The sequence below is a fragment of the Barbus barbus genome, assembly GCF_936440315.1.
Source record: "Barbus barbus genome assembly, chromosome: 38".
In the NCBI taxonomy this organism is placed as follows: Eukaryota; Metazoa; Chordata; class Actinopteri; order Cypriniformes; family Cyprinidae; genus Barbus; species Barbus barbus.
In genome coordinates, this window is record NC_136716.1 from 3,749,811 (window position 1) to 3,767,249 (window position 17,439).

The 17,439-nt window shown below is 43.8% G+C and overlaps 1 protein-coding gene across 2 annotated transcripts in view; it reads right to left on the reverse strand.

Moving 5' to 3' along the window:
* Positions 1 to 1,176: 1,176 nt before the first annotated feature.
* LOC306857430 (uncharacterized protein) overlaps positions 1,177 to 17,439 on the reverse strand; it is a 46,719-nt gene continuing 30,456 nt past the window's right edge. The window contains exons 6-8 of one of the 2 annotated variants that reach the window (XM_079397372.1): positions 7,735 to 7,921; positions 7,191 to 7,281; positions 1,183 to 1,485 (exon numbers count right to left, since the gene is read on the reverse strand). In XM_079397372.1, the coding sequence (XP_079253498.1) occupies positions 7,892 to 7,921 (30 nt within the window). In that variant the 3' untranslated portion in view covers positions 1,183 to 1,485; positions 7,191 to 7,281; positions 7,735 to 7,891. Of the gene's footprint in view, positions 1,486 to 7,190; positions 7,282 to 7,734; positions 7,922 to 17,439 lie in introns of both variants that reach the window. The other variant, XM_079397371.1, reaches the window with a different exon arrangement.

Below are 17,439 nucleotides of genomic sequence, written 5' to 3' on the forward strand. Positions count from 1 at the left end.
TTTATGGGAGTATGAATTTTGCTGCAGTTGATGTCTGTCTCCCCCCAGTAATTGGAGTTCGACCGTTTGACAAAATATTTCTCTCACCCCTTTATATTATTACTGTGAAGGAGAACGTGTGTGTCTCTCTCGACCTCACCAGTGTCACAGTAAGTTTGTCTGTGGGTGCTTCTCATTTCTTGTTACCGTGCCTTGCTTCCTATCAAATGAGGACAGAGGAATCAAAGAAGAGCTTATTTGTACATTGGAACATTCTTGATTACTCAAATGTCACTTTTTATATTTTCAGTCTTTATGGAAGGCTGAACTACCTCCTGTGTTTCTGGCAAGCACTGATAAACAAGTACATGGCGCACCCAGGAACTGGAAAGTATATGCCAATTATATGCCAATGCATGTAGGCGATGGATGTAGTTGTGATTTCTGCGTTCTTTGCCATTATTCGCTACTTCTGACACTTGACTAGTAGGCAACATTAATAAAAGACTGAAGATGTGAAGGGGAAGGAGAATATTATTTTTATGTATTTTAATGCATAGTGTTAACAGACACTATGTTTGTTTTTTAAAGTGAAAAAATTAAAGTGAAGTGACATGTGGCCAAGTATAGTGACCCATACTCTGAATTTGTGCTCTGAATTTAACGGGGAGCAGTTGGGGGTTCAGTGCCTTGCTCAAGGGTCTCACCTCAGTTGTGGTATTGAAGGTGGAGAGAGTGCTGGTTATTCTAGCAGAAATGTTTATTTACCCCCAAGTTTATGCCACAGCAGTGGTAAGCCAGACCATCTATTATACCCAGTTTAAACAAACGAGCATTGCACTACAAACTTCGATCATGCTCCCCATACTTAAGTTGACAAAACTGCAAACACCAACATCACATTGCTTACAGTGCAGGTGGTTATTTGAGTATTTATTTAGTCACTCTGTATTTAACTAATTTATCCATTCATTTTTGTTCTTTTATTTAAAAAGGCTTCCAACACTAGCTTTCTCTATTTTTCTATTTACGGTTTTTCTTTTTTGCACACAAGCACACAAGTTGCTACACTGAGACTAGTCATAACACTTGCATATTATTGCTCTTTTGGTGGTTTGATCGCTTCAATTGTCCACATTTGTAAGACGCTTCGGATAAAAGCATCTGCAAAATGACAATGTAGTCAAGATAACATTTCATGTTGACCATAGCGAAAATCTTTTATTCATTTAATACATTGATATTTACATTACACAGACTATAAAACACTTTCAATTGCAACAAATAAAATTCAATATATTTTGTCAAATGCCTCTTCAGATGCTTACATTTTTTTTGCATTTATATTCCCATATTAAGAAGCATGAGCACATAGATCAGTATTTGTAGCAGAGTTGCAGTCTTTAGGGAATACCACAAGACATTGTCCTCATCTCTTTAGCCATCGTCTGCTTGTCTCAGAGGCACGATCAATGGTATGCTTGTTCCTTAGATAAACACGAACAACTGCAAAACATGATCATTACAATTAGTTTATTAAAAGGTTGTGGATTAATATACTTAACATGAAAGGAAAACACTCTAGGTTCAGTTTACCAAAAATGAAAATGTCATTTGCACACTCCCATGCCCTTTCAAATCTATAAAAATTGTTCATTTTCAGTCTTATTTTTATCCATCCACTGAAAATCTATATGAAACCTACATGTATGGTGTGCAAGAACAAACCTCCTTGGTCCGTGTAACAGTTTGCAGTTCTTTGTTCATTTTGCACCAAAATTAACCAGGTAAAAAGTGGCTTCAAAATTACATTTTCCATTTTATTTGGAATACCTCACAAACGGATAATTGTCTGTATAATTTCTGATTCTACAAGTTTAGGTTGTTGCGTCCAAATAAGATTTTAAACTTAAAACATGACCCATTTCTGACTGGGATAAAAATGGTGTAACATTAAAAACAACACCATTAAACTGTAAAGCTTGCCTTAATGATGATTTACTACAGGTGAGATTTTGCCAATACCTTCCTTCATACATGTACAGTACACCGTAAAAAAAAACCCCAAAAAAAACTACTGCAAGTACCCAAAAGGCTGTTCATAAAGGTTCTAGGGCTAGTACATTCCTAGTGTCCAGACTGACTTACTACAGGTGAGATTATACCGATGTCCCTCACTGAAAATGTACAGTATACACATTGACATGAAAACTGTATTTCACCAGAAGTTTTTTTAATATTCCAATGGTTGTAATTTTCTAGTTACAAAACACTACAGGTGTGATTTTGCCAATAAGTCCTTTACTGTATGCAAAGTACACAAAGATTTTTAGGGGAATGAATGTGATATATAATCCCCTTTAGTAAATTTATATGTTCCAAAGGTTGTAGTATGTTCCTAGTTACATAACTAACCTACAGGTGAGATTACTCACAGTACAGTAATTTACAAGTAGGGTTTTTCTTGTTCCAAAGGTTGCGTTCCTAGTGGCCAGACAGATTTACTACAGGTGAGAATTTGCCAATAGTTCCCTTCATCTACATACAGTACACTATTTTCATAAAAAAAAGGTACTGTATGGCCGCATGTTTTTTTCCTTCATGTTGCAAAGGTTGTAATACACTTGCAGTTACAAGACTGACTACAGGTAAGAATTTATCGTCTCCCTTACTGTATGTACAGTACACTATTGTCATAGAAAAATACTGCAAGTCCCCAGAAGTGTTTCTTCATGTTCCAAAGGTTTTAGTATGCATGTTGTACCATGTTCCTAATGACCAGACTGACGTAGTACAAGTGCAGTTTTGCCAGTATCTCGATGTATGTACAGTACACATACTTCATGAAAAACTATTGGTAAATTACTAATTTGTTCAAACCTGTAGTATATTTCCATTCCTACTATATACCCATTCCAACAGGTGAGATTTGGCCAATATCTCCTTTCATATGTGCAATACTTGTTTAATTTTTTTTTTTATTCCAAAGACTTTAGCATAAAATGTTTGTGCTGTATGCACAGTAAAGGAGGTATTGGCAAATGTCACCTCTAGTAAGTCAGTATTGTATCCAAGAACATTCTACAACCTTTGGAATGTGAGGGAGGAGAAAAAAAAAGCTATTTTTTCATAAAGGTGAGATTTTGCCATTTACAGTTTGCAAATTTAAGTCTGTTGTAACTAGGAATGTACTACAATCTTTGTACCACAATCACGAAAAGCATTAAAAACTGCTAGATCTGCTTACTTTTCTTCTAAAAGAGACGCAAAAAAAAAAAAAAAAAAACCGAGTACTTATTTAATACAGTGGCTAAATTAACTAAATTATATCAGCAGGTGTAGACATTACTCAGCAGCACAGTAGTATGACTATTAACTACTTTACTTCCAAGATCGAAACTATTAGAGATAAAATTGTAACCATGCAGCTGTCAGCCACAGTATCGCATCAGATTCCACTCACTCTTCTATTGGAAATGAAGAATTGTATAAACTTGTTAAATCTAAACCAACAACCTGTATTTTAGACCCTGTTCCATCTAAGCTCCTAAAAGAGGTGCTTCCAGAAGTAATTGATGAATTAATATTCAGATGAGGATCTTTGTCAGTAGGATGTGTCCCAAAAACCTTCAAACTGGCTGTTAAGCCTCATTTAAAAAAAAAAAAAAAAAAAAAACCACGACCAAAGAATTAGAGACTGATCTCGAATCTCCCTTCTGTTAAAGATATTAGAAAAAGGTAGTATCACCACAACTATGTTCCTTCTTAAGGGGTTTTGGGGTTTGTCTTAAAAAAAAAAAAAAAAAAAAAAAAAAAAAAAGAGGGTATGGCTTTAAATGCAAATAAGCTGCATACTCCCACCCCGTCTCCAGAAGAGGGCGTCGCGTATGTGTCTCTCTGCATTGCATATGTACAGCAATAAACTGCCGGTAGAATCAACATAACAGCAAGAGAAACGGTGTTTAGCTGTACATATGGGAAGCCAAATGGACTGAGAGTGGAACATGTTACAGAGACATGTGATGTTACAGAGCTCGCGCAGCGCTGACCTGTCATTGGCACGGATCAATGGACCGAGCAATGCGGCCGCGCTACCAAATGAATCCCGCACTATGAACTGCGTGAACTAATTTCACAAATGCAGTGCTGATCAGTTAAAAATACTTAGTGTTTTAACCATTTGTGTGTACATTAAGCATTATAAAGATATGACAGTCACAAAGGAGTCTGGTGTGATACACATTTAGGTAGATTGAGGCGCATTACCTTGAAAAATTAAACTAAATCGACAGCGTCCTCAGGAGCTTGGGAGAAAATGAAGACTTATGTTCAGTCTTACATTTAAACACTGAGCACGGGGATTGCTTGCGAGACATTGTTGACGTTACAACTGATCGAGCGCGGAGAAAAAAGGACAGCGTAATCGCTAAGGGTGGAAACTATAGCAATGCAGGGCTGTCAATCAACCCCCGTAGCCCGGCCCTCTGAAATGGTGACGTCACACTACGGTGAGAATCAAAACGGCAGACCTAGTGAGACTGGCTTGATTTAAAGGGGTAGTTGACTTTCTAGGCTTGATTGTTTATGGGGTGCAGTGAAACAAGGGTTCATACTTTTTAAAAACTTTTCACAATTTACCTTTATTCTAGTACACCATGTCCCTTCTCTGATAAAAGCCCCAATTATTTCCTGGTTTTATGAATCCCCTCCCTCAGAAATACGAGGGCGGGGTTTATCTGGGTTTGTGATGTAACGACCTGGGAAGTAACTCATTGTAGTCCCTACGAGCCGTTTTTTTAGACATTGAACTGCCAGAATTTTAAGACCTCTCCATGATTCGCAGATTAATTTGCCAATTTACATGCTCAAGCAATTTTAAACCACAAGGAGAAACAAAAGAGCTCAATTCGATACTCGTGCTGTTCTCGCACTCAAAGCGTGCACAAGCATAGAGACTAGTTTTAGACAGTGCAGAAATGCGTATATGTACACAAAATTAGCTTGTCAAAAACCCTGTATATAGTGCGTGCGTGTGTGTGTGTGTGTGTGTGTGTGTGCGCGCATGCATGCACTTGTTTTTGCCCCCATTTTTCATGAGCTGAACTCAAAGATCTAAGACTTTCCATGTACACCAAACGCCTATTTCTCTCATATTGTTCACAAATTGTCTAAATCTGTGTTAGTGAGCACTTTGCCGAGATAATGCATCCACCTCACAGGTGTGGCATATCAAGATGCTGATTAGACAGCATGATTGCACAGGTGTCTTAGGCTGGCCACAATAAAAGGTCACTCTAAAATCTGCAGTTTTATCACAGCACAATGCCACAGATGTCGCAAATTTAGAGGGAGTGTGCAATTGGCATGCTGACTGCAGGAATGTCCACCAGAGCTGTTGCCTTGTGAATTGAATGTTCATTTTTCTACCATAAGCCGTCTCCAAAGGAGTTTCAGAGAATTTGGCAGTACATCCATTCCAAACGGCCTCACAACCGCAGACCACGTGTTATCCAAACCAGCCCAGGACCTCCACATCCAGCATCTTCACCTCCAAGATCGTCTGAGAACAGCCACCCGGACAGCTGCTGCAACAATCGGTTTGCATAACCAAAGAATTTGCAAAACTGTCAGAAACAGTCTCAGGGAAGCTCATCTGCATGCTCGTCGCCCTCATCAGGGTCTCGACCTGACTGCAGTTCATAGTCATAACCGACTTGAGTGGGCAAATGCTCAAATTCGATGGCGTCTGGCACTTTGGAGAGGTGTTCTCTTCACGGATGAATCCCAGTTTTCACTGTACAGGGCATGTGACAAACAGTGTATGGCGCCGTGTGGGTGAGCGTTTTGCTGATGTCAACGTTGTGGATCGAGTGGCCCACGGTGGCGGTGGGGTTATGGTATGGGCAGGCGTATGTTATGGACAACGAACACGGGTGCATTTTATTGATGGCATTTTGAATGCACAGAGATACCGTGATGAGATCCTGAGGCCCATTGTTGTGCCATTCATCCACGGCCATCACTTCATGTTGCAGCATGATAATGCACAGCCCCATGTTGCAAGGATCTGTACACGATTCCTGTACGCTGAAAACATCCCAGTTCTTGCATGGCCAGCATACTCACCGGACATGTCACTCATTGAGCATGTTTGGGATGCTCGCGATTGGCATATACGACAGCGTGTTACACTTCCTGCCAATATCCAGCAACTTCGCACAGCCATTGAAGAGGAGTGGACAACCTGATCAACTATGCGGAGATGTGTTGCAGTGCGTGAGGAAAATGGTGGTCACCAGATTATGACTGGTTGTCGGACCCTCTATGCTTGTGCACGCTTTGTGCGAGAATTGTCCTGTCTGTTCCAATCTGTATAATTAATTGCAGTGAATGGTGCCCCCGTTTCTGAATACAAAAAAAAATAAAAAAAAATAAACCATGCATCCATCATAAAACTGCTCCACACGGTTCCGGGGTGTTAATAAAGCCCTTCTGAAGTGAAACGATGTGTTAGTAAAATATATATTCTTAACTTTATAAACTATAATGTGCAGCTTTCGGTCTATCAAGCAGGCGCGTTCACAACAAGGCAGTTGAGCATATGACATAGGCGCAAGATAAGATCCGGAAAGACTGTAGTCTCGCAAGAGCAAGCTCTGGGGAGAAACGGGCACCATTCACTGCAATTATACAAATTGGAACAGATAGGACAATATAACTCCGAATGAGTTCATCGGAAGAGAAATGTCAGACATGCCTAGGATGCCCTGAGGGGGAGTAAATCTTTGGCCAATTTTCATTTTTGGGTGAACTATCCCTTTAACTTGAAAAAGCATGTCAAATTATATTTTGTTGGACAACAGGTTTGTAAACCGGCTCATACACATGCAAAACTGTATCGCTCATGCTATTGTACATATTCAGACCAGTTTTGTGTGGACTTTACAGCCCTAACCAGCTCCAGATTGGAGAAGGAGCTCCTCATTTAACGATAAACTGCTCAATTTCACATCCGCTTTCCGTGATGTCGCTCCGCACTATTGCACACACAAATGTCAACAACTTGACTTTTCCTATGATTATAACGATAGACATTCTTATTGTGGGGAGAATTTTTACTAGTATATCGCAGACAAGATATCGCCCACCCCTACAGTTAGGCTTCTGAAATAAATAAATCTGTACATTTGATATGCTTCTGAAAGTCTAACCTGAAAAACAGTTCCGGTCATACACCATACATCCTTAAATCTGCAGCCTCCGTTGTAGCCATTGTGCTCACAAACAGCAAAGCTGAATCACCTTAAACAAAACAAAAATTAGATATACTCAATGAAAATGGACAGATGCACTAAAACGTTGATAATTTCTCTTTTTGTGGACTTTTCATACATGTTGACCTTTTAATTGAGAGAAATCTAAAAATTGTTTTTTAAAAAGGTGTGAATTTTAAAACTACTTGTACCATCTACAAAACTAGTTCTTAAAAAAAAAAAAGTTCTAGTTTCCAAAGTAATAGGGCTTATACAGCAAGGGAGACAAGTGTAGTTACAGTAAAGTATGACTTTGCAGCAGGTGTCATTTCACACGTGTGAGAAGTTGAAAAACATCTAGGGCAACTATTTACTTACAGCTTGCACTGTAGTTGGTCTATTAGTTGATTTCCCTCTTGCCCTACTTGTTTTAAAGTCAATAATGGCGTAGATGTTTGCAAAATTGAAATCAAGTTGTTTCAAAGGAATTGGTACTACTTACTACAGAAGTTGTAGTTTTTTGAAGATTACAGTAGTTTCTGGATAAACCATGCCCAGGAAAAGTTTCCATAAAGTGGGAGTTTTCAGAGCCATTGTGGTTTCAACAGATGCTAAGCCAGAAGTAGTTTCAGATGTGATTGTTCCAGCAGTTGTCATTACTAGTGTGGATATTTCCTTTTTAACTTTTCCTGTTGAATAAACAGTTTCAGTAAAAGTGATGCACCAAATCTGTAGATACTACAACCGTAGGCAAGGGGCACCATAGTTTCTGCAGAAATAGTAGTTTGAGTTACGGATTCAAACAGACGTTAAAGCCAGGCATAATATCTGAGATTGCTGTTCCGGCAGTTGTCAACAGTTATGGATGTTTCCAGTATTATGGCTGTTGAACTAAAAGGGTTTCATTTTTCTATTGCGGTGGTACCTGTAGGATATATTTTTGAAAGGGTACTAGTGTGTGCACAAGTGGTACCCAGGGAAGTACCTTCTACAAAAGTGGGACCAACGATGGTGTTTTTTTTTGCAGAATTGGTGCCAAGTGTTGTAGTTTCTGCAGTAGTGATGCCTAATGGTATTTTGAGCCATTGTGGTTTCAACAGCAGGCGTTAAGAAAGGTGTGCCTATAGCTGTAGTTCCTGCTGAGCTAACTGAGGGTGTTTCAGTAGAAGTGCTATCAAGCATTGTTGTTACTGCAGAAGTGGTTCCAATTGTAGCTTCTGGAGAAGTAGCGCCCAAGTTAGTACCGTCTACAGATGTAGTGCTAAGGGCAACGCACAAGTAGTACCCAGGGAAGTACCTTCTACAAACGTGGGACCAACGGTGGTGGTTTTTTTTGCAGAATTGGTGCCAAGTGTTGTAGTTTCTGCAGTAGTGATGCCTAATGGTATTTTGAGCCGCTGTGGTTTCAACAGCAGGCGTTAAGAAAGGTGTGCCTATAGCTGTAGTTCCTGCAATTGCGTCTTCAGATAATATTAAGGGAGGTGCAGTTATAGCAAAGTTTGTTCCAGCAGTTGTTATAACTGGTATGCCAAAAGTAGCAGTTTCTACAGAAGTGGTGCCCTGGGTTATGCTTTCTACAGAAGTGGTGCCCAGGGTAGAAGTTTCTGCAGAAGTGGTAGTTTGAGCAATTGGGGTTTCTACAACAGATAAGGCACGGGTAGTTGAGGTTGTTCTAGCAGTTGTTTTTACTGGTGTGACTTCCAATTCTATTCCTGTTGAATGAACTGAGGGTGTAGTTTCTGCAGAAGTGGTAGTTTGAGTCATCGTCATTTCAACCATAGATGTTAATCCAGGTATAGTTGTAGCTGAGGTTGTTGTTCCTGCAGTTGTCAGGACAAGCATAAATGTTTCCAATATTCCTGTTGAACTTACAGAGGACGTTGTTTCAACAGAAGTGGTGCCCTGGGTTGTGCTTTCTACAGAAGTGGTAGTAGCCTCTGCAGAAGTGGTGCCAAGGGTAGTAGTTTCTACAGAAGTGGTGCCCAGGATTGTGCTTTCTACAGAAGTGGTGCCCAGGGTTGTACTTTCTACAGAAGTGGTAGTTTCTGCAGAAGTGGTGCCCAGGGTTGTACTTTCTACAGAAGTGGTAGTAGTTTCTGCAGAGGTGGTGCCCTGGGTTATGCTTTCTACAGAAGTGGTGCCAATGGTAGTAGTTTCTGCGGAAGTGGTACCAATGGTAGTTTCTGCGGAAGTGGTGCCCAGGATTGTGCTTTCTACAGAAGTGGTGCCAAGGGTAGTAGTTTCTGCAGAAGTGGTGCCAAGGCTAGTAGTTTCTGCAGAAGTGGTGCCAAGGGTAGTAGTTTCTGAAGTGGTGCCCAGGGTTGTACTCTCTACAGAAGTGGTAGTAGTTTCTGCAGAAGTGGTGCCCTGGGTTGTACTTTCTACAGAAGTGGTAGTAGTTTCTGCAGAGGTGGTGCCCTGGGTTGTACTTTCTACAGAAGTGGTAGTAGTTTCTGCAGAAGTGGTGTCAAGGCTAGTAGTTTCTGCAGAAGTGGTCCAAAGGGTTGTACTTTCTACAGAAGTGGTAGTAGTTTCTGCAGAAGTGGTGCCCAGGGTTGTGCTTTCTACAGAAGTGGTACCAATGGTAGTAGTTTCTGCGGAAGTGGTGCCAAGGGTTGTACTTTCTACAGAAGTGGTTCCCAGGGTTGTAAATTCAACAGAAGTGGTGCCAAGGGTTGTACTTTCTACAGAAGTGGTACCAATGGTAGTAGTTTCTGAAGTGGTGCCCAGGGTTGTACTCTCTACAGAAGTGGTTCCCAGGGTTGTAAATTCAACAGAAGTGGTGCCAAGGGTTGTGCTTTCTACAGAAGTGGTACCAATGGTAGTAGTTTCTGCGGAAGTGGTGCCAAGGGTTGTACTTTCTACAGAAGTGGTTCCCAGGGTTGTAAATTCAACAGAAGTGGTGCCAAGGGTTGTACTTTCTACAGAAGTGGTACCAATGGTAGTAGTTTCTGAAGTGGTGCCCAGGGTTGTACTCTCTACAGCAGTGGTGCCCATGGTAGTAGTCTCTGCAGAAGTGGTGCCCAGGATTGTGCTTTCTACAGAAGTGGTGCCCAGGGTTGTACTCTCTACAGAAGTGGTAGTAGTTTCTGCAGAAGTGGTGCCCAGGGTTATGCTGTCTACAGCAGTGGTGCCCATGGTAGTAGTCTCTGCAGAAGTGGTGCCCAGGATTGTGCTTTCTACAGAAGTGGTGCCCAGGGTTGTACTCTCTACAGAAGTGGTAGTAGTTTCTGCAGAAGTGGTGCCCAGGGTTATGCTGTCTACAGAAGTGGTACCAATGGTAGTAGTTTCTGCGGAAGTGGTGCCCAGGATTGTGCTTTCTACAGAAGTGGTAGTAGTTTCTGCGGAAGTGGTGCCCAGGATTGTGCTTTCTACAGAAGTGGTTCCCAGGGTTGTAATTTCAACAGAAGTGGTGCCAAAGGTAGTAGTTTCTGAAGTGGTGCCCAGGGTTGTACTCTCTACAGAAGTGGTGCCCAGGGTTATGCTGTCTACAGAAGTGGTAGCAATTTCTGCAGAAGTGGTGCCCAGGGTTGTACTCTCTACAGAAGTGGTAGCAATTTCTGCAGAAGTGGTGCCCAGGGTTGTAATTTCTGCAGAAGTGGTAGTAGTCTCTGCAGAATTGGTGCCCAGGGTTGTACTTTCTGCAGAAGTGGTGCCAAGGGTAGTCGTTTCTGCAAAAGTGGTGCCAAGGCTAGTAGTTTCTACAGAAGTGGTAGTAGTCTCTGCAGAAGTGGTGCCAAGGGCAGTAGTCTCTGCAGAAGTGGTGCCCAGGGTTGTACTTTCAACATAAGTGGTGCCAAGGGTAGTAGTTACTGCAGAAGTGGTGCCAAGGCTAGTATTTTCTGCAGAAGTGGTACCAAGGGTAGTCGCTTCTGCAGAAGTGGTAGTAGTCTCTGCAGAAGTGGTACCCAGGGTTGTACTTTCTGCAGAAGTGGTGCCAAGGGCAGTAGTCTCTGCAGAAGTGGTGCCCAGGGTTGTACTTTCTGCAGAAGTGGTAGTAGTCTCTGCAGAAGTGGTGCCCAGGGTTGTACTTTCTGCAGAAGGGGTGCCAAGGGTAGTAGTTTCTACAGAAGTGGTAGTCTCTGCAGAAGTGGTGCCCAGGGTAGTAGTTTCTGAAGTGGTGCCCAGGGTTGTACTCTCTACAGAAGTGGTAGTAGTTTCTACAGAAGTGGTGCCAAGGCTAGTAGTTTCTGCAGAAGTGGTGCCCAGGGTTGTACTCTCTACAGAAGTGGTAGCAATTTCTGCAGAAGTGGTGCCCAGGGTTGTACTTTCTACATAAGTGGTGCCAAGGCTAGTCGTTTCTGCAAAAGTGGTGCCAAGGCTAGTAGTTTCTACAGAAGTGGTAGTAGTCTCTGCAGAAGTGGTGCCAAGGGCAGTAGTCTCTGCAGAAGTGGTGCCCAGGGTTGTACTTTCTACATAAGTGGTGCCAAGGGTAGTAGTTTCTGCAGAAGTGGTTCCAAGGGCAGTAGTCTCTGCAGAAGTGGTGCCCAGGGTTGTACTTTCTACATAAGTGGTGCCAAGGGTAGTAGTTTCTGCAGAAGTGGTGCCAAGGGCAGTAGTCTCTGCAGAAGTGGTGCCAAGGGTAGTAGTTACTGCAGAAGTGGTGCCAAGGCTAGTATTTTCTGCAGAAGTGGTACCAAGGGTAGTCGCTTCTGCAGAAGTGGTAGTAGTCTCTGCAGAAGTGGTACCCAGGGTTGTACTTTCTGCAGAAGGGGTGCCAAGGGTAGTAGTTTCTACAGAAGTGGTAGTAGTCTCTGCAGAAGTGGTGCCCAGGGTAGTAGTTTCTGAAGTGGTGCCCAGGGTTGTACTCTCTACAGAAGTGGTAGTAGTTTCTACAGAAGTGGTAGTAGTTTCTGCAGAAGTGGTTCCCAGGCTAGTAGTTTCTGCAGAAGTGGTGCCAAGGCTAGTAGCTTCTGCAGAAGTGGTTCCCAGGGTTGTAATTTCAACAGAAGTGGTGCCAAGGGTAGTAGTTTCTGAAGTGGTGCCCAGGGTTGTACCCTCTACAGAAGTGGTAGTAGTTTCTGCAGAAGTGGTGTCAAGGCTAGTAGTTTCTGCAGAAGTGGTCCAAAGGATTGTACTTTCTACAGAAGTGGTAGTAGTTTCTGCAGAAGTGGTGCCCAAGGTTGTACTTTCTACAGAAGTGGTAGTAGTTTCTGCAGAAGTGGTGCCCAGGATTGTGCTTTCTACAGAAGTGGTAGTAGCCTCTTCAGAAGTGGTGCCAAGGGTAGTAGTTTCTGCAGAAGTGGTGCCCAGGATTGTGCTTTCTACAGAAGTGGTACCAATGGTAGTAGTTTCTGCGGAAGTGGTGCCCAGGCTAGTAGTTTCTACAGAAGTGGTAGTAGTTTCTGCGGAAGTGGTGCCCAGGATTGTGCTTTCTACAGAAGTGGTATCAATGGTAGTAGCTTCTGCGGAAGTGGTGCCCAGGATTGTGCTTTCTACAGAAGTGGTACTAATGGTAGTAGCTTCTGCGGAAGTGGTGCCCAGGATTGTGCTTTCTACAGAAGTGGTTCCCAGGGTTGTACTCTCTACAGAAGTGGTAGTAGTTTCTGCAGAAGTGGTGCCCAGGGTTATGCTGTCTACAGAAGTGGTGCCCATGGTAGTAGTCTCTGCAGAAGTGGTTCCCAGGCTAGTAGTTTCTGCAGAAGTGGTGCCCTGGGTTATGCTTTCTACAGAAGTGGTGCCAAGGCTAGTAGTTTCTGCAGAAGTGGTTCCCAGGCTAGTAGTTTCTGCAGAAGTGGTTCCCAGGGTTGTACCCTCTACAGAAGTGGTAGTAGTTTCTGCAGAAGTGGTGCCAAGGGTAGTAGTTTCTGAAGTGGTGCCCAGGGTTGTACCCTCTACAGAAGTGGTAGTAGTTTCTGCAGAAGTGGTGTCAAGGCTAGTAGTTTCTGCAGAAGTGGTCCAAAGAATTGTACTTTCTACAGAAGTGGTAGTAGTTTCTGCAGAAGTGGTGCCCAGGGTTGTACTTTCTACAGAAGTGGTACCAATGGTAGTAGTTTCTACGGAAGTGGTGCCCAGGATTGTGCTTTCTACAGAAGTGGTTCCCAGGGTTGTACTCTCTACAGAAGTGGTAGTAGTTTCTGCAGAAGTGGTGCCCAGGGTTATGCTGTCTACAGAAGTGGTGCCCATGGTAGTAGTCTCTGCAGAAGTGGTGCCCTGGGTTGTACTTTCTGCAGAAGGGGTGCCCAGGGTTGTACTTTCTGCAGAAGGGGTGCCCAGGGTTGTACTTTCTGCAGAAGTGGTAGTAGTCTCTGCAGAAGTGGTGCCCTGGGTTGTACTTTCTGCAGAAGTGGTGCTAAAGCTAGTAGTTTCTGCAGAAGTGGTGCCAAGGGTAGTAGTTTCTACAGAAGTGGTGGCCAGGATTGTGCTTTCTACAGAAGTGGTGCCCAGGGTTGTACTTTCTGCAGAAGTGGTGCTAAAGCTAGTAGTTTCTGCAGAAGTGGTAGTAGTCTCTGCAGAAGGGGTGCCAAGGACAGTAGTCTCTGCAGAAGTGGTAGTAGTTTCTGCAGAAGTGGTGCCAAGGCTAGTAGTTTCTGCAGAAGTGGTAGTAGTCTCTGCAGAAGTGGTGCCAAGGGTTGTACTTTCTACAGAAGTGGTAGTAGTCTCTGCAGAAGTGGTGCCAAGGCTAGTAGTTTCTGCAGAAGTGGTAGCGATTTCTGCAGAAGTGGTGCCCAGGGTTGTACTTTCTACAGAAGTGGTAGTAGTTTCTGCAGAAGTGGTGCCAAGGGTAGTAGTTTCTGCAGAAGTGGTGCCAAGGCTAGTATTTTCTGCAGAAGTGGTACCAAGGGTAGTCGTTTCTGCAGAAGTGGTAGTAGTCTCTGCAGAAGTGGTGCCCTGGGTTGTACTTTCTGCAGAAGGGGTGCCAAGGGTAGTAGTTTCTACAGAAGTGGTAGTAGTCTCTGCAGAAGTGGTGCCCAGGGTAGTAGTTTCTGCAGAAGTGGTGCCAATGGTAGTAGTCTTTGCACCCAAGTTAGTACCGTCTACAGATGTAGTGCTAAGGGCAACGCACAAGTGGTACCCAGGGAAGTACCTTCTACAAACGTGGAACCAACGGTGGTGTTTTTTTTTGCAGAATTGGTGCCAAGTGTTGTAGTTTCTGCAGTATTGATGCCTAATGGTATTTTGAGCCATTGTGGTTTCAACAGCAGGCATTACGACAAGTGTGCCTATAGCTGTAGTTCCTGCAATTGCGTCTTCAGATAATATTAAGGGAGGTGCAGTTATAGCAAAGTTTGTTCCAGCAGTTATAACTGGTATGCCAAAAGTAGCAGTTTCTACAGAATTGGTGCCCTGGGTTATGCTTTCTACAGAAGTGGTGCCCAGGGTAGGAGTTTCTGCAGAAGTGGTAGTTTGAGCCATTGTGGTTTCAACAGCAGGCGTTAAGACAAGTGTGCCTATAGCTGTAGTTCCTGCAATTGCGTCTTCAGATAATATTAAGGGAGGTGCAGTTATAGCAAAGTTTGTTCCAGCAGTTATAACTGGTATGCCAAAAGTAGCAGTTTCTACAGAATTGGTGCCCTGGGTTATGCTTTCTACAGAAGTGGTGCCCAGGGTAGGAGTTTCTGCAGAAGTGGTAGTTTGAGCCATTGTGGTTTCAACAGCAGGCGTTAAGACAAGTGTGCCTATAGCTGTAGTTCCTGCAATTGCGTCTTCAGATAATATTAAGGGAGGTGCAGTTATAGCAAAGTTTGTTCCAGCAGTTATAACTGGTATGCCAAAAGTAGCAGTTTCTACAGAATTGGTGCCCTGGGTTATGCTTTCTACAGAAGTGGTGCCCAGGGTAGGAGTTTCTGCAGAAGTGGTAGTTTGAGCCATTGTGGTTTCAACAGCAGGCGTTAAGACAAGTGTGCCTATAGCTGTAGTTCCTGCAATTGCGTCTTCAGATAATATTAAGGGAGGTGCAGTTATAGCAAAGTTAGTTCCAGCAGTTGTTATAACTGGTATGCCAAAAGTAGCAGTTTCTACAGAATTGGTGCCCTGGGTTATGCTTTCTACAGAAGTGGTGCCCAGGGTAGGAGTTTCTGCAGAAGTGGTAGTTTGAGCCATTGTGGTTTCAACAGCAGGCGTTAAGACAAGTGTGCCTATAGCTGTAGTTCCTGCAATTGCGTCTTCAGATAGTATTAAGGGAGGTGCAGTTATAGCAAAAATTTCTGCAGAAGTGGTGCCAAGGGTAGTAGTTTCTACAGAAGTGGTAGTAGTCTCTGCAGAAGTGGTGCCCAGGGTAGTAGTCTCTGCAGAAGTGGTGCCCAGGGTTGTACTTTCTACAGAAGTGGTGCCCAGGGTAGTAGTTTCTGCAGAAGTGGTATCCAGGGTTGTACTTTCTACAGAAGTGGTAGTAGTCTCTGCAGAAGTGGAAGTAGTCTCTGCAGAAGTGGTGCCAAGGGTAGTAGTTTCTACAGAAGTGGTAGTAGTCTCTGCAGAAGTGGTGCCAATGGTAGTAGTCTCTGCAGAAGTGGTAGTAGTCTCTGCAGAAGTGGTGCCAAGGGTAGTAGTCTCTGCAGAAGTGGTGCCAATGGTAGTAGTCTCTGCAGAAGTGGTAGTACTTTCTGCAGAAGTGGTGCCAAGGGTAGTACTTTCTACAGAAGTGGTAGTACTTTCTGCAGAAGTGGTGCCAAGGGTAGTAGTCTCTGTAGAAGTGGTGCCCAGGGTTGTACTCTCTACAGAAGTGGTAGTACTTTCTGCAGAAGAGGTGCCAAGGGTAGTAGTCTCTGTAGAAGTGGTGCCCAGGGTTGTACTCTCTACAGAAGTGGTGCCAAGGGTAGTAGTCTCTGCAGAAGTGGTGCCCAGGGTTGTACTTTCTACAGAAGTGGTAGTAGTCTCTGCAGAAGTGGTGCCTAGGGTTGTACTTTCTGCAGAAGTGGTGACAAGGGTAGTACTTTCTACAGAAGTGGTACCCAGGGTTGTACTTTCTACAGAAGTGGTGCCAAGGATAGTAGTCTCTGCAGAAGTGGTGCCCAGGGTTGTACTCTCTACAGAAGTGGTAGTACTTTCTGCAGAAGTGGTGCCAAGGGTAGTAGTCTCTGCAGAAGTGGTGCCCAGGGTTGTACTTTCTACAGAAGTGGTAGTAGTCTCTGCAGAAGTGGTGCCTAGGGTTGTACTTTCTGCAGAAGTGGTGACAAGGGTAGTACTTTCTACAGAAGTGGTAGTACTTTCTACAGAAGTGGTACCCAGGGTTGTACTTTCTACAGAAGTGGTGCCAAGGGTAGTAGTCTCTGCAGAAGTGGTGCCCAGGGTTGTACTTTCTACAGAAGTGGTGCCAAGGGTAGTAGTCTCTGCAAAAGTGGTGCCCAGGGTTGTACTTTCTACAGAAGTGGTAGTAGTTTCTGCAGAAGTGGTGCCAGTGGTAGTAGTCTCTGCAGAAGTGGTGCCCAGGGTTGTACTTTCTACAGAAGTGGTAGTAGTCTCTGCAGAAGTGGTAACCTGGGTTGTACTTTCTACAGAAGTGGTGCCCAGGGTTGTACTATCTACAGAAGTGGTGCCAAGGGTAGTAGTTTCTGCAGAAGTGGTAGTAGTCTCTGCAGAAGTGGTGCCCAGGGTAGTAGTCTCTGCAGAAGTGGTAGTAGTCTCTGCAGAAGTGGTGCCAAGGGTAGTAGTTTCTAGAGACTTGGTGCCCAGGGTTGTACTTTCTACAGAAGTGGTGCCAAGGCTAGTCGTTTCTGCAGAAGTGGTGCCCAGGGTAGTAGTCTCTGCAGAAGTGGTGCCCAGGGTAGTAGTTTCTGCAGAAGTGGTAGTAGTCTCTGCAGAAGTGGTGCCCTGGGTTGTACTTTCTGCAGAAGTGGTGCCCAGGGTAGTAGTTTCTGCAGAAGTGGTAGTAGTCTCTGCAGAAGTGGTGCCCTGGGTTGTACTTTCTGCAGAAGTGGTGCCCAGGGTAGTAGTTTCTGCAGAAGTGGTAGTAGTCTCTGCAGAAGTGGTGCCCTGGGTTGTACTTTCTGCAGAAGTGGTGCCCAGGGTTGTACTTTCTACAGAAGTGGTAGTAGTTTCTGCAGAAGTGGTGCCCTGGTTTGTACTTTCTGCAGAAGTGGTGCCAAGGGTAGTAGTCTCTGCAGAAGTGGTAGTAGTCTCTGCAGAAGTGGTGCCCAGGGTAGTAGTCTCTGCAGAAGTGGTGCCAATGGCAGTACTTTCTGCAGAAGTGGTGCCCAGGGTAGTAGTCTCTGCAGAAGTGGTGCCCAGGGTTGTACTTTCTGCAGAAGTGGTGCCAAGGGTAGTAGTC